Source organism: Limulus polyphemus, unplaced genomic scaffold (genome assembly GCF_000517525.1).
Source record: "Limulus polyphemus unplaced genomic scaffold, Limulus_polyphemus-2.1.2 Scaffold2327, whole genome shotgun sequence".
NCBI lineage: Eukaryota > Metazoa > Arthropoda > Merostomata > Xiphosura > Limulidae > Limulus > Limulus polyphemus.
Genome location: NW_013667937.1, coordinates 109,399 through 124,285, shown reverse-complemented (window position 1 = coordinate 124,285; position 14,887 = coordinate 109,399). Strand labels below are relative to the sequence as shown.

Below are 14,887 nucleotides of genomic sequence, written 5' to 3'. Positions count from 1 at the left end.
GACCTAATACATTAGTTCAGAACAAAACTTTGTAACCAATGTTTAGAAAAGAAAAAAAAAAATCAGTGCTTATTATAATAACTTATTTAGTTCAAGTTAGTCTTCAACATCTTTAGTCAAATTTCAGTTTTTATTCAAATTACACAAGAACAATTTTGATTTATTTTGTTTCTGAGCTTATAGGATTGATTTGTTAATTTCATTACACTTACGATAGTCTTTAGAAACTAAACATAACTAACACAAAGAACTTACTTTTCTTTATCTGGAACGTCAAGTTTACTTGGTCCTACCAACTGCAAAGTATCAAGTTGTTGTGTAACGTCTTCAACCCAGCGACAATTCACAAGCTCGTGAATGTGAAGAGATGCTCTATAACCAACATAATGTAACTAATATTTAGAAACAAGTTTTAGCTATACAAGACAGATTCACATCATCATCTGAGCTTAGCAATTAAATGATTGTTTTAGAGCAGAGCCACATTCGGCTATCTATTGTGTCAACTGCAGGGAATCAAACACCAGATTTTAGCATCATAAATGCGTGAACTTACCACTATCCCACCTTATACGAGTACAAAGAGGTCATGTGGTCAGTCAAATTGACCGAACCCATGTTGAGAGAGTCAATCAAATACATGACACTAATCGGTGGAATTGATGCTCAGTTTCCCCTTCTTTATAGATTTAATACCCCCAATTTTCAATATAGTGCATATATCTTCACAAAATTTGGCAGTCTTTCAGTTAACATTACAAGTCTTTAACATACAAAAAATCTTATTTTTTTGGTGAAGTATAATTAATAAACTAAAATAAAGGTTGATTTGAATAGTCAGTATGCAAAGTGATTTTCATGTTAAGATAAAAAATACTTTTCGTCATCTCGAAAATCTCAAATTTCATTTGTGTAATCTCTAAGACCTCCTAAAAACATTTCAAATATTTGTTTTCAGTAAAACTTTATATTTGATCTCTTATTTTTCTACCCTGACTCTATACAAAGTTGGTCAATTTGACTGACCTCGTAATCCCCCCCAAAAAATTGAAATAAACCTAAATTACCCTATTTTTGTTTCTATAATGACTTCAAATTGTAACATGAAACTACATTCGTTTATCGTACATATCTTTAAGCTCTTAACAGTATACATCTATTTGTACTTAAATTTTATTGTTTTATTGCCCTTTTGATTGTCCTTTGAACCATGTCTAACTACTATCCGTGCTATTATAAATTGTGAATTACTCGGGAACATGCAGCTCACGTTACACTATCAAATTACATTATCCATGAGCTGCTACAACCTGCTCGCGTGTATGCCTCGTGAAAGATTTTTATTATTTATTTATTTTACTTAATCTAATCATAAATAACCTAACAAAAATCCATAATTTTACATTTTAGTTACTTTTATAATATTAAATAAAGAATAAACATGAAAAACAAGAAAAAGTACTTACGCAATCTTTTTTCTTGCTGTCAATTGTCTATGACACTTATTCCTACTTTTGTTTTTTGTATACTAATGATAGTAATGCACTAAATGATTTTTATTTAATCAAATAATGCACCAAAGAACATAGACTAATAATATGCAAAAAGTAGACAATTTTCCCTAACTCTCAAAATTTTTCTGGCTTTCTCACTATGCGACAAGAGCCGTTACAAATTCATCCATGCTAGTCGTTAACTTTCCCACAGGAATGAATCTTGTACTGTGAGTGAATGCTTTCCTGTTCAGAAGACAATGTTATACATCATTTGATTGATGAAAGCCTTGACTTTCTATTGGTTATAAGCAATATATAATTAAATATAAGAGAGAACTATCAACAAATCTTGAAAAAAGAGGATATGACAGGTGGGTGTGGCAGGAGGGGTTTGACTTTCTATTTGATAGCTCTGTAACCAAACAAAATTGAAGGCTATAAAAATTATGATTTGTCTGAGCAATGACGATTTTATAGTGAGTAATTTATGTTTAATTTCGTAAATTTTGAAGGGGAGGTGGATAAAATGGAAAAGAGACAATGCCTAGAGAAAATGTGTCACGTGTGTAACACTAGGGGAAATTCAGGAATTTTTTTAAGTATTGCCTTATAGAATTAAAAACTTAAAACTTAGACTATTAAAATATGGATTATTAGCTGATATTCTAAGCTATACTAATTGGTATAACATAAACAAAAAGTAGTTTAATAAAGTTTTGAATGTAAGACACTAAAACTTTGTCGCTCGCAGTAAAGGATACCCATGGCGAAAGGCTTAACTGAACTTGTTTCTGATTATTCCTATTACCCAACCCTCATTTACAATAATCAATTAGCTGAATGTCATCAATGAGACCAAAGATTAACCTCATCTCGACGGATTTTGCTATGGGTAGGAGTCAGAGGGCATGTCATCGCGTTTGTAGACTTGCATTCAAAATTTTATGAATGTATGTCAATAAGTTTAGTATCCAACTGTAGATTATAATTCAAATTTTAGTATTATACATTATTTAATTTCTAAATTGAAAAGTAAACATTAAAACAAAATTTATAAATATTGATTTTTGTGTGTCATTTGGTATGTTGAATGCAGCTTTGGTTCAAATTAAATGTTTGTGATGTCCAAATACAAAGTCTATAGTTTCTTACAAATTAGGAACTCAAATTACCGATATTGATAAGCTAGAATATAAAATAAGAACATCCTATCTTTTCTAAGATGTTATGTTTAGTGAATTAAACAAGGTGGCTCCACCCACATCTTCGATTTTGGAAATATATGTTTACGTACAACTACTTCTCTCTGACGTGTATAACTAATCAAAAGCTCAGAATGTCCCCCCCATGTGGTTTTCTCAGTCTTTGTGAAGTGTTTATGCAGGAAAACGTTCCTTTTCCTAGTAGAATTGAAGTGGAGCAGTAAGAGATAATGGAGCTCAAAATATCATATTTTTTTAGACTCAAATACAGGCTAATTAATAAACCTGATAAATTCTAGTGGAATTCTGTGGTATTGATATAGTAATTTAGGATTTTTTGTTATTTAAAAATGCATATGTAAAACCTAAAAAAATCTTGTTTTACATCCTCCACGTGTGAAACGTGAGAAGGCTTGCAAGTTACGGCAAGTACAAAGTTCATAAGTAGAAGATGTCATTCTTTTCTATATTTCTTTATTTACTGTTCTAAGTTTTAAGAAAAATAACTGAAACTTAAAAACTTATTTGTAAATAGTAATAATATATATGCAGATGTAATGTATTATAACTGAAATGTGACTGTATTTCACAAAATACTGATACATTAGAACAAAGCCAAGACAAATCACTTTGTAAAGACCAGTTTTATACTATTGGATATGGTTACATGAGTGCAACGAGCACCTCGTCATTGCAACTTATGTAATGTTAGTGACACGGCTGGATGGTCATAAAATAAAAATTATAAATATATGTTGATGTATAATGTTATGAGATTTAAACTATTTAAACTAAACATTTGTGGTTGGTTGTAATAATTTGTAATCATTCTACAATAAAATAGTGTAATTTACATCTGTTTCTAATTTTTATAGTGTTTATAAGGTCGGTCTAATCAATCAAACCCATAAAGAGATACAATAGTGAAAATAACAGATAAAATATGAAGTTTTTTAAAAAACAAGACAAAAACCTGGAGGTTATTAAGATGTTATAAAAATTTTATATGTGAAATTTGATAATTTTCTGATACATAAAAGTATTTATAAACTTACAATCAAAATTACTTTGTATGTTGGATAGTCAACATTCGAAAAGAAAAAATGCAAGAGAAAATCATTACTTAAAAAATCTTAAAACTTAATAAAAAATAATCTGATATTTTGGGTATGAAAGTCCTGTAATGTTTTCTGATAATTTGCAAAATTTCATGACAATACGTATATAATAAAAGTATTAAAAGTTATAGTATGAAAACTATAACAAGCACAAAACAGTTACAAGGTCAATCCCTGGGACCAAGCCCATAGTGAGAGAGTTGACATACCATTTTCACGGCTATGTAGATAAATCTACTAGAGCATATATGTAGACATTACTAATTACTATAAAGCTGAATTTATAATAAAATATTTTATATAGTTCAAAACAGTATGTTTGTAGGATGATAAGCAAGTCTAAGTTAAAACATTTTATATTTAGTATATGCTTACCTGCAGTGGGGACACTGTGACCTTTGTTGATAGGCAAGTCTAAATTAAAACATTTTACATTTAGTGTATGCTTACCTGCAGTGAAAACACTGACTTTTGTTGATAGGCTAGTCTAAATTAAAACATTTTACATTTAGTGTATGCTTACCTGCAGTGGGGACACTGTGACCTTTGTTGATAGGCAAGTCTAAATTAAAACATTTTACATTTAGTATATGCTTACCTGCAGTGAAAACACTGACCTTTGTTGATAGGCTAGTCTAAATTAAAACATTTTACATTTAGTGTATGCTTACCTGCAGTGGGGACACTGTGACCTTTGTTGATAGGCAAGTCTAAATTAAAACATTTTATGTTTTGTATATGCTTACCTGCAGTGAGGACACTGTGACCTTTGTTCAGTTAACCAACGCTGAAAAGAAAAGAAGCAGCAGAATATTAAATGGTTAATGACACAACAGCTTTTCAAAATTATGATTAAACTTGTAAACTTAATACCACATAGGAAAGGAAAATGCATAACAAAGTATAATTAGGAGTACTAGCTCTTCCTGAATGAGTTTGTTGTTAAGTACAAAGCTACACAATGGGTTATCTGTGCTCTGTTCACCAGAAGAATAGAAACTTGATTTTTTTTTAGTATTATTAGCCCCCAGACTTACAGCTGACTTCATAAGGAGGCTCTGCATGAAAGTGGATATTATTTAAGGTTTTTTCTTAAACGTGTTTTCTTTGTTGCACTTTTTCATTTTATAAATTATAATAAAAATTTCAAAGAGAATTGATAATGAATATTTTGAAAAGCTAAGCCTAATTCATGTAAATTATTCATCAGAACAAAAGTGTTTGACATTAAAGCAGAAGTAGACATTGATGGCATGCTTTGTTACATAACAAGCCTCGTATGATTTAATCCTTTCAACTTAAGAAAAAACAGGTATGCAATAGATCACAGATTCGTAACAAGAGGAAGTTTCAGGAAGTTGACTTTTTGTAAATATTTTATATTAAAAGTTAATTCCAAAAGACATATAAAATAACTTTATTTTACATTAACTCTGACAATTTTACTCTTTTGTATGAAGCCCCATTTCTTTGACATTATCTCAACACTAAAACTTGAACAACTGCTGTGAACAATACAACAGGACTAGTCATGTAATTAAAATACACTACACTAATGTAAAGAAAGTAGTGTATGCGTAATTTGCACAATAAACTGCTTACTAAAGACAACTTAAGTGCAGCATACATGTAGCTCTACCCGAGTTTGAAAGTTTAAGGGTTATTTCTGCAAAAAAAATTAAAAACTCATTTTCAAACATTTCTACCTGTTGTGTTTCCCTACTAAAAAGCTTAGTTTAGCTACCACATTATTGAAGTCATACTTAAGAGAGCTGTTACTACTCAAAACTACAATTATTGAATGGTCACACAATGGCATTGTTGCCTAATTTAATGAAATATGCTTATTTTAGCTTTAGTAAGAAAATTATATATATAGAGTAAAAGTAGCATAGATAAGAGTACAAAATGAATACATAAACAATACTGTTTTTCCTACAAAAAAACATTAACTTGTATATTTTTTTTTATTCAGTTAACTTTTTGAAGAACATTTTTGCAAATACATATACATCAACTTCCCATTTCATACAATTTTATCCATTTAAAAACGCCATGTTTTCTTAGTTTCCAGTTAACTCTCTTGATACTACAAAAGTCTAGAATTTGTAATCCAAATTAACATTTTAACCAAAGCAACTTACCTTATTTTTTAAGAAAATTTTATTAGTTAACAAAAATATGAAATGAATGTTCATTTCCTTAATGCAGGGGTTCCAAAACTACTGGGAATCACAGGAAAATTTCAGGTGGGCCATGGCAAATACATAAAATAGATAATACTGTCAAGGTATTCAGTATCTATGTAGATTCATTGGGGAAAAGAAGAGGGGCTTGGTCAGGATGCAGAATGTTCTGAAGGACATTGTAAAGTTTGGGAACCTGTGCCTTAAGGTACAGATGAAGTAAAGCAATTCAATTTATCTTATACATGCACTTACTCGAATACACATGTAACAGCACAACTTAGAACAATGTGGACACAGATGAGCATCCCTCAATTTTTCCATACAAATGAAGCAGCGAAAAACTTCGGCAAGACTCTGAAATTTAAGAAACAGTAAAATAACTGCAAATATTCTTAGTAAGCTGTTTTCTCTATAAATTTTCTATATTCTAGACTTACTGATATACATGTTTAAGCAACATAATTTTTTATATTTATTATCTAATATTCTTTTGAATGACCAGATAAAAGCACTAGGTACTAAAGTTGTTACATTCAACCTAGAATATGTCACTGTGGAAATATAGAAACACAATTACAGTAATTAACAGACCATGATCTAGTTAGGCAATAACAGTTTAAAACATGTTTAAAAGATTTAAGAAAATTAACTCTACCCAGAAAAAATATACAGAAAAACAAGGATCTGTAACATCAATACTGCCAATACAATTGTAGCAACCTCAATAATTTGTAACTTGCCTAAATCTTGCTACATACCCTAATTTCTACTCACAATTATACAATTCGAGTAGAAGTTAAAACTTCAAAAAGAACAGCCAACATATTCTAGCTAAATGAGCAACATTGTGTGTGTGTGTGTATTTTTTAAATAAAAATTGCTCTAGACAAACTCAAACTGAAATATAATTTCAGCAAAAGCATTGGATGCGAAAGTAATTGTATGGTGATGTAAATGTTCCCAAACCCCATTTCTACTATACTCAAATTAAATTGGATCAAGTCACAGTGAATTCTATTTAATTCAAAACATTCTCATTAACCATTTTTTTTTATTAACTCTTACAATGCTGAGTTAAGGAAGGCTGGTTAGGAGCTATGTTTATAAACTTTATACTATTAAGAATGTTTTAAACTTAAACATGTTACAAAGTTAGTTTCAACAATCACTTTCTAGCTTTTGAATGAGTGACTGAAAAGTTAACTAACCACTCCTTAATGATGATAATTATATATTCTTACAAAGCATCTGCTGATAAACCATTCATCAACAGGGTTAACATGCGTTAAACACTAAAGTCACAAATGATAAGTTTGTGCAATCCTCTACCAGATTTTATAATGAAAAATTAACCGCAGCTGGTCTATAATCATAATTAATGTTGGCATAACATGGAATGAAGAGTAATGTTTAATAACATGGGTTATGAAGTCATACTATTTCTTGTGTTAAAACTGACCAAGAAGGACCTAGTTAATACAACTCAATGTGGAGTACCAATTTATTATATTGGTTTACATAAATAAAGAAAAAAATTAAACTGATTAAAATACAGGCTGAAGTTTTATTTGAAAAGAAATTCGTCACTTTGAGAGTTATAATTTGTTGAACACTTTTTGTTCTCTAATTTGCCTTAGTATTTTTCTATAATACTATTATTAAAATCTCAACAAATAAAAATGGAACAAGTTTCATTTACCTCTACACTGTGATCCTCCATTATAAAGAAACTTGTTAGGATTACTCAAATGTTCAGCCTGTTTCCATGGTTAACTAACAGTGCATATAAGAAAGAAAATACACATAAATACATGGCTTATAGAGACACTGCAAATGAACAGAAAGTTTTTAATATACGTAGTTAAAACCATGGTTTGGATTGAAATAATTCATTATCAAGTTTTAGATAAGGTACGTTACACTGTACTTTTTCATAATAATACCTATAATTGCTTAAGTCTTTACACATTGATTTGCACTGTACTTCTAATTACCAAAACACAGTGCATGTCAAATGTAAAGAGCAAATTTAATAAAGCTTATATTTTTGCCAGAATCTTGGAGTTCAAGATAGATTTTATGAAATACCCAAATATATAAAAGTTATTGTTAACATAAATATTTCTTATGAAATTCGTAGCACAAGCTGATATTTTACCAAAATGAATTATAAACTTAAAAACCACCCTACGAAACTGAAGCTAATACAAGCATAAAATGATAAAACAATGCTGATACCTTTGTCTACATTTGGTATGCTGCAAATCTAACCCTTTTTAACCCGGAAGAAGCACATTTCTATTATTTAATGGGCAACAAGGTTTCTGTTGGTCCATCTAGGATATCTCACCCATTTTGAAAGAAAATTCAAATCCAGCCATGGTTTAAATATTTATCAGGCCATCCTTTAAAACTACTGCATTTACCACATCTGATTTCCTTGTTGTCCTTCAATTACATGTTATATGAAGGTAACCAGTTCTGAAAGCCAACCACCCTGTTAGAAAAGTAAAACTATGATCAAAATCACTCCTATCCTGTCAAAATCTGTATTCCCTTGTCCCACCATTCTTACCAAACACACATAAAAATATGCAACAATACTATTAACTTCCACAATATTCTTAAACACCTCATTCAGATATATTCTTTTGACTCTTCTTTTTTAAAGAGAAAACAATTTCAGTGATCTTAACCAATCCTCATACAACAGCCTTTCTATCCAAGGTACCATCCTAGTTGCCCTCCTTTGAACCCTATCCAATAATTCAAAGTCCTTCTTAAGGTAAAAAACCCAAGACTATATGCAACACTCCAAATGGGGCTTAACCAGAACCTACAAAATGAAATGATAATCTCTATAAAATTACATTCACTATTTGTGTGAATACAACTTTAAACCCTATTTGCCCTACCACTACCAACTGCACACTGCTTGGATAACTTAGTTTTTAAGAAACTGATGATCTGGAAAATCATCCTTCACTTCCAAGGTTTTAAGCTTATTCCCATCAGATATATACACTTACGATTTGAATTATGACATCCAACATGCATTACCTTGCTTTTGTTATAATTAAAAGCTACCTGCCAGTTAATTGTCCAACTCAACAAATGATTTAAGTCCTTTTTCAAAGCAGCAGCATTCTCTACAAAGTCAGCAACATCCATGATCTTAATATCATGAGCAATTTATTTATCATTCCTATATTTATGCCCTTGATATGTATCAAAAAGAGCAAAGGTCCCAACACCGAGCCCACTTGTAACATTAACACAATTTGATTGATTTCCATTTATAAAACCCTCTGCTTTTAGCTATAAACTAATCCTTGTTAATTTAGAAAAAGTAGTTTATTATTGAAACCATATGCAAAATATCCTAACCACAGGTTCATACAATTCAACGAGAAAAACCACAGTTTCAGGCATCACTAAAGACAGCATATTTTATAAATAAAATTCTGAATTTGAAAACCAAAATTAGAGATGAATTTATAAAATTGTAGAAGCACAATCTCAAATTAAGAATTTTTTCTTGATTCATTGGGTGGTGCTGCAGAGGTTTCTCAGTTGAAGTGATTTGTCATAGATTCATCAAGGCAAAATCTTGCCTTACTGATCTTTTATCTATTATTTGGGGATGATTCTTGTCTGATTAACAGAAAGACTGTAGACTTGTACTTCAAAAAGACTTCTGAAAAGGTGCAACCCAGAAGATTAGCTAAGAAATTCACATCAGTCAGAACTAGAGAAAGTATATTTAATTAGATAGAAGGTGTTTGGGTGAAAGAAAGCAAACAATTAAAGAAATCCAGTCAAACTGGACCTTATTTAATTAGATAGAAGGTGTTTGGGTGAGAGAAAGCAAACAATTAAAGAAATCCAGTCAAACTGGACCTTATTTAATTAGATAGAAGGTGTTTGGGTGAAAGAAAGCAAACAATTAAAGAAATCCAGTCAAACTGGACCTTATTTAATTAGATAGAAGGTGTTTGGGTGAGAGAAAGCAAACAATTAAAGAAATCCAGTCAAACTGGACCTTATTTAATTAGATAGAAGGTGTTTGGGTGAAAGAAAGCAAACAATTAAAGAAATCCAGTCAAACTGGACCTTATTACAAGTGGTGTGCCTCAGTGGTCAGCACTTGGACAATGCTTTTCCTTATTTACATTAATGATATTGACAGATGCATAACTGGTAAATTAGTGGTTTGCTGATGACACTAAACTTGTGGGTATTTCTAGTTATATTGAGGATATTGAGGTACTACAGAATGACTTGGATCAACTAGTAATTTCAACAACTATATATTTGACAAATGACCTTTAATTGTGCTAAATGCAAAGATAATGCATTTAGGTTATCATTGTTTGGATCACACATGTAATACAGAAGAGAACCTACATAATTCTATATCAAATTGACCGACCTTGTAACAAGCATGTAACTGTGAAACTAACCATCTGACCAAAATTTGGCAAATTTGGTTTAAGCAAATATTACAAGAATGTTGTACACAAAACATCAGGTTTTAAAATAAAGCATTTATACTAAAGATTTGTATACAAATTTACTAAGCCTTTACTAAGTCACGCTGAATGAAGGGTGATTTTCATGCTAAGAATAAAAATACCTTTTTTCATTTTACAGTTTTTATAATTCATTTCCACAACCTCTAGAAACTCCTAAATGAAAATCAAAAATGTTCTTTTCTTTTGGTAAAATTTGATACTTTTATCTGTTATTTTCTCTAGTTTAACAGTAACTGTAGCAAAATTATCAATGTACACTAAAATGACAAGTTAAAAAGTATGAAATAAACTTAAAAACACTTTTTTCTAGAATAACTGCAGATCGTAACAGATGATTACAATTATTTATACCAACAGTTTCAAGCCTCTAAAACCTTCTAACAACTGCTTTCAATTAACTTGTTTTACTGTTCTTTGAACCATGCCCAACTATTGTATCAAAGCAACAAGAAACATTACTAGATGAAAGCTCATGCGTGGTCCTCAAAGAAAGATCATAGATTTTTTTTTATCAAATTGTTTTTCATTTAAGTTTACTTACCTGCCCTAACAAGTTCCTAATTTTATAATTTAGTTTTCTTAAAAACTATATAATGATTAAAAAAATATAAATAAAAACTAAGAAATCTGGCACTCACTCGGGTCTTGAGGCCTTTTACACTTGGGTATGTGGTTTAGTAAGCTATTTTTCTTTCACCATGTTGGTTGTCCAGAAAATAACTCGCATAGCTTTCAAATATGCATTTTAGAACACAAAAATATATCAGGTATTAGAACCAAATGTCAGAAAATTGTTATAATTTATCTGGCTTTCAACTACTGCTCTCTTCATAACCTAACAGTTTTGTTTAGTTAAAATAGAACAGCCATATTATTTATGTAACTTAGAATATATGCTTTATCTGTTAGTTATAAGCATGTCCAATAACAATGTCGGAGAAAATTAAATGTATTTCTTAAAAGACAAAGGAGATGGGAAGAGTGTGTCTTGTGGGTTGAATTAATATAGTGGTGTCTCAGTGTAGCAAAATAAAAGGTAGGAATTTTACATTTCGCCTGGTCAATATCTACAGAGTACATTTCTAAGTGGATGAACAATTTGAATCCCTTGAAAAAATCTATAAATGAGAAATCAAAGCTGCCCCACATTATATGGCTCAGAGAGGTACATATTGAGAAATTATTTAAGTATTTCCTTTTGAAATTAAGAAATTGAAATTTACGTAATATAAAAATTTGAATTACAAACTATTTTTGATGACAGGTTTGTTAATAAACATTGATAACAAAGTGGGTTAATAAAATTTTGAAAGCACCTCTGTAAAAAGAAAAAAAAGGTTGTGGCATTAACACTGACCCTCTTGTGTGCATAGGATTTACAGTGGCTAAAGAAAAGAATCATAGCATTGTGGTAGATAATTCATTCAAGCCATTGAATCAGTGTGGTGTTGCTAGCTGTAAAGCTAATACAATTATAAGCTGTACTTACACACTTACTGATTACATGTCAAATAAAGGTAATATTTTCATATAATATAAATCACTAGTTGGAATCCTGTGTAAAGATACTGACTTTTTAAAAAAGGTTCAGAGGAGGGTTGCTAGAATTATTCTGTGGATAGAAGAGTTATTATACAGTTATAATTTAGATCTTTTAGCTAATTTTCTCTTGAAAAAAAAAAGAGTATGAGGTGATCTTATTGAAGTTTACAAGATTAGCCATAGAACCACTAGAATAAAAGCCTCAAATTTCTTTGTGCTAAAATTGGTTTGTGGGTTTAGGTTTTACTTCTTATCAAGGGTGCGTACAGAGGGACACCTTGAATAACCACATAGATCCCTTTTATCTATATGTTATGGTAAAATCTCTTATAATAATTTAAGGACAAGGGGTCTGTTAGTCCATCTAGGTCATCTCATACACTAAACTTTAAAAATAAAACACTCAAAGTAAGCTCTTTATCATTCAACTATTTGTCAAGCCTTTCTTTAAACTCTTTTCAATTAACTGCATCCACCACATCTGAAGACAACCCATTCCAAAACTCAGCCATCCTCCTAGAAAAATAAAAAAAGTCTTAAATGAGGATGATTCCTACCCTGTTGAAATTTAGTTGTGTAGAGTAGACCTACCATTCTCACCAAAAAGACAATGCATCAAATTAATTTCCTAAACAGTCTTAAAAACCTCAATAAACTCTTAACTCTTCTTTTTTCAAGAGAACATAATTTCAGAAATCTTGCCCTATCCCATTTCCATCCCAGATATAAACCTAGTAGCTCTCCTTTGAACCCTTTCCAACAATTCAATATCTTTCCTAAGGTAAGGAGTCCAAGACTGAATTCAATACTTCAATCAATGACCTATACAATGAAATTACAACTACTTTAGATTTATACTCAATATTTCTGTAAATACAACATATTGGCAAGGATTATTTAGAAAATCATCATAAAATGGAACCTAACAAAAAACACTCAGTAAGAATTTAAGCAAGTACTTTCTTTTTCCTTAACTCAAGTTATTTCAGATCAGGAAAACACCTGTGTTATTTAACTTTGACATCTACTTGAGGCTGCTGTTAATCTCAACAATCAGAAAGCTTTACACTAAACTTTTAACAAAATAATAACGGTTACATTAATTAACATAAAAGAAAAGCATAAAAGGGTCAGAAACTTTGAGAAAACTTGCATGAGTAAGAACACTAATAATATAAGACCTGCATATGAGAAACACCTAAAACCTCCAGCATTTGTTGATTGTGCTGACTAAAATTAATCACAAACGTTTTTACTACATTATCATCCCAGAAATAACAGAAATACATCTCATTTGCAATACTACCAAGCCTATTGTCAATGGTACTTTGATTATTTTAGTCACTTTACTGTTTAAATATTTTTACTTGTACTACTGATTTATGTATCAAATATTTATTCCCATGCAATCACATATTTCTTACTTTTAACTTATCATTTCTCTTTTCTTGTTTTCTATGTTCTTATACAATGTAAAACATTTAAATTTTCAATGAATCAAATAGCCCTCATTAACATAAATGAGACTAATGTGACAGTATTCGTGAAAAAGAAGTCGCAGATTGTCGACGAGTTATAAAACACTAAGCATGATTATGGTGCTGATAGCTCTTTGAAACATGTGTTAATTTTTTTTTATTCTTTTTTGGAGGACTTGGCTGCAAATAATTAATTTACAGTTAACTGGGTGTCGAGACTTGTTTATACAAATTTTAATCTTGAAGAAAGAACATTATTCTTTGTTAAATATGGTCATACATTTACCAAGTAGTGCATTCAATTAAGTCTAATTAGTTATATTGGAAAGACAGTAGGCTCTTATAAAAAAAACAACAAAAAAACCTTAATCAGTTAATGCCATGGTAGTAGTTTAAGTTAATGTTATATTTTAAGTAATAAGATTTTAATATCTAGACTTTCACTTATTCTTCTTACTCTTGTGGAGTCTTACTTTTACTCTTGAGTAAATTAGCAAACTTGTTTCAAATTTAATACGTAGTACAATTTGATGATGATAGCTTTGGATTTAATTTAATTTTTTGCAATTATACTTATGAGTTTTAGTACAGATGCAATTTCATTTTTTAAATTTGCTAACGAATATCGAATGTGGATTTAGTTGTGGCCTCAGTTGCTTGATGACTTACGTGAAATGGAAAGCACTTGCTACTGCTTTCCTCTTTTTTGCATTCTTGCTCTTAGATCATAGACTTTTATTAACTAAAGATCAGCTTCTTTACTTTAGTTCTACAAACGTTAGGCCCAAGATTCCAAAAATTAAAAGTACGATTTACGTATCTACCAATTTAAAAATAAAAGTAATATAATACTACAAAATCAACCAACACTGACAACAGTAAATATTAGATAATAATGAATCACATGCTACCAAATTAATTACCTTAAGCCCTTCCTTTATAATATTTCTTGTCTGATTTCGTTTTTATAATAAATAGTTAAATAATTTTGTTCTCGTTGACACTTCAGTCGTTCTCTAACTTTAAATTTAATACAATATTCAGTATTACTATCTCTTAGAACAATCACCTATAGGCCTACACATCATCAGCCGTACCAATGCACTGTCATACAATTGAGCATGCGCTGTAAGTTGAAAAAATCATAGGTTTTGCATAAGAGATGCAAACTAAGAGATATGGATACATGAAAAATAAAATTTACAATGTGAGGTAACATATACCCTTTACAAAGTGTTATCTAGGTTTGGCCTTTTTATCAGAAAAAAACATCTGCATACTATGCTTTTTGTATGAAAATATATTGAAATAGGTATAAAGAAATATT

The 14,887-nt window shown here is 30.2% G+C and overlaps 1 protein-coding gene across 1 annotated transcript in view; it reads right to left on the bottom strand.

Annotated features, from left to right (window-relative positions):
- Positions 1 to 14,644, bottom strand: part of LOC106466623 (E3 ubiquitin-protein ligase TRIM37-like) — a 42,874-nt gene extending 28,230 nt beyond the window's left edge. Inside the window, exons 1-5 of the mRNA XM_022394662.1 lie at positions 14,484 to 14,644; positions 7,705 to 7,778; positions 6,258 to 6,359; positions 4,563 to 4,603; positions 256 to 372 (exon numbers count right to left, since the gene is read on the bottom strand). Of these exons, the coding sequence (XP_022250370.1) occupies positions 256 to 372; positions 4,563 to 4,603; positions 6,258 to 6,359; positions 7,705 to 7,725 (281 nt within the window). The 5' untranslated portion in view covers positions 7,726 to 7,778; positions 14,484 to 14,644. The remainder of the gene's footprint in view (positions 1 to 255; positions 373 to 4,562; positions 4,604 to 6,257; positions 6,360 to 7,704; positions 7,779 to 14,483) is intronic.
- Between the last annotated feature and the right edge of the window lie 243 nt (positions 14,645 to 14,887).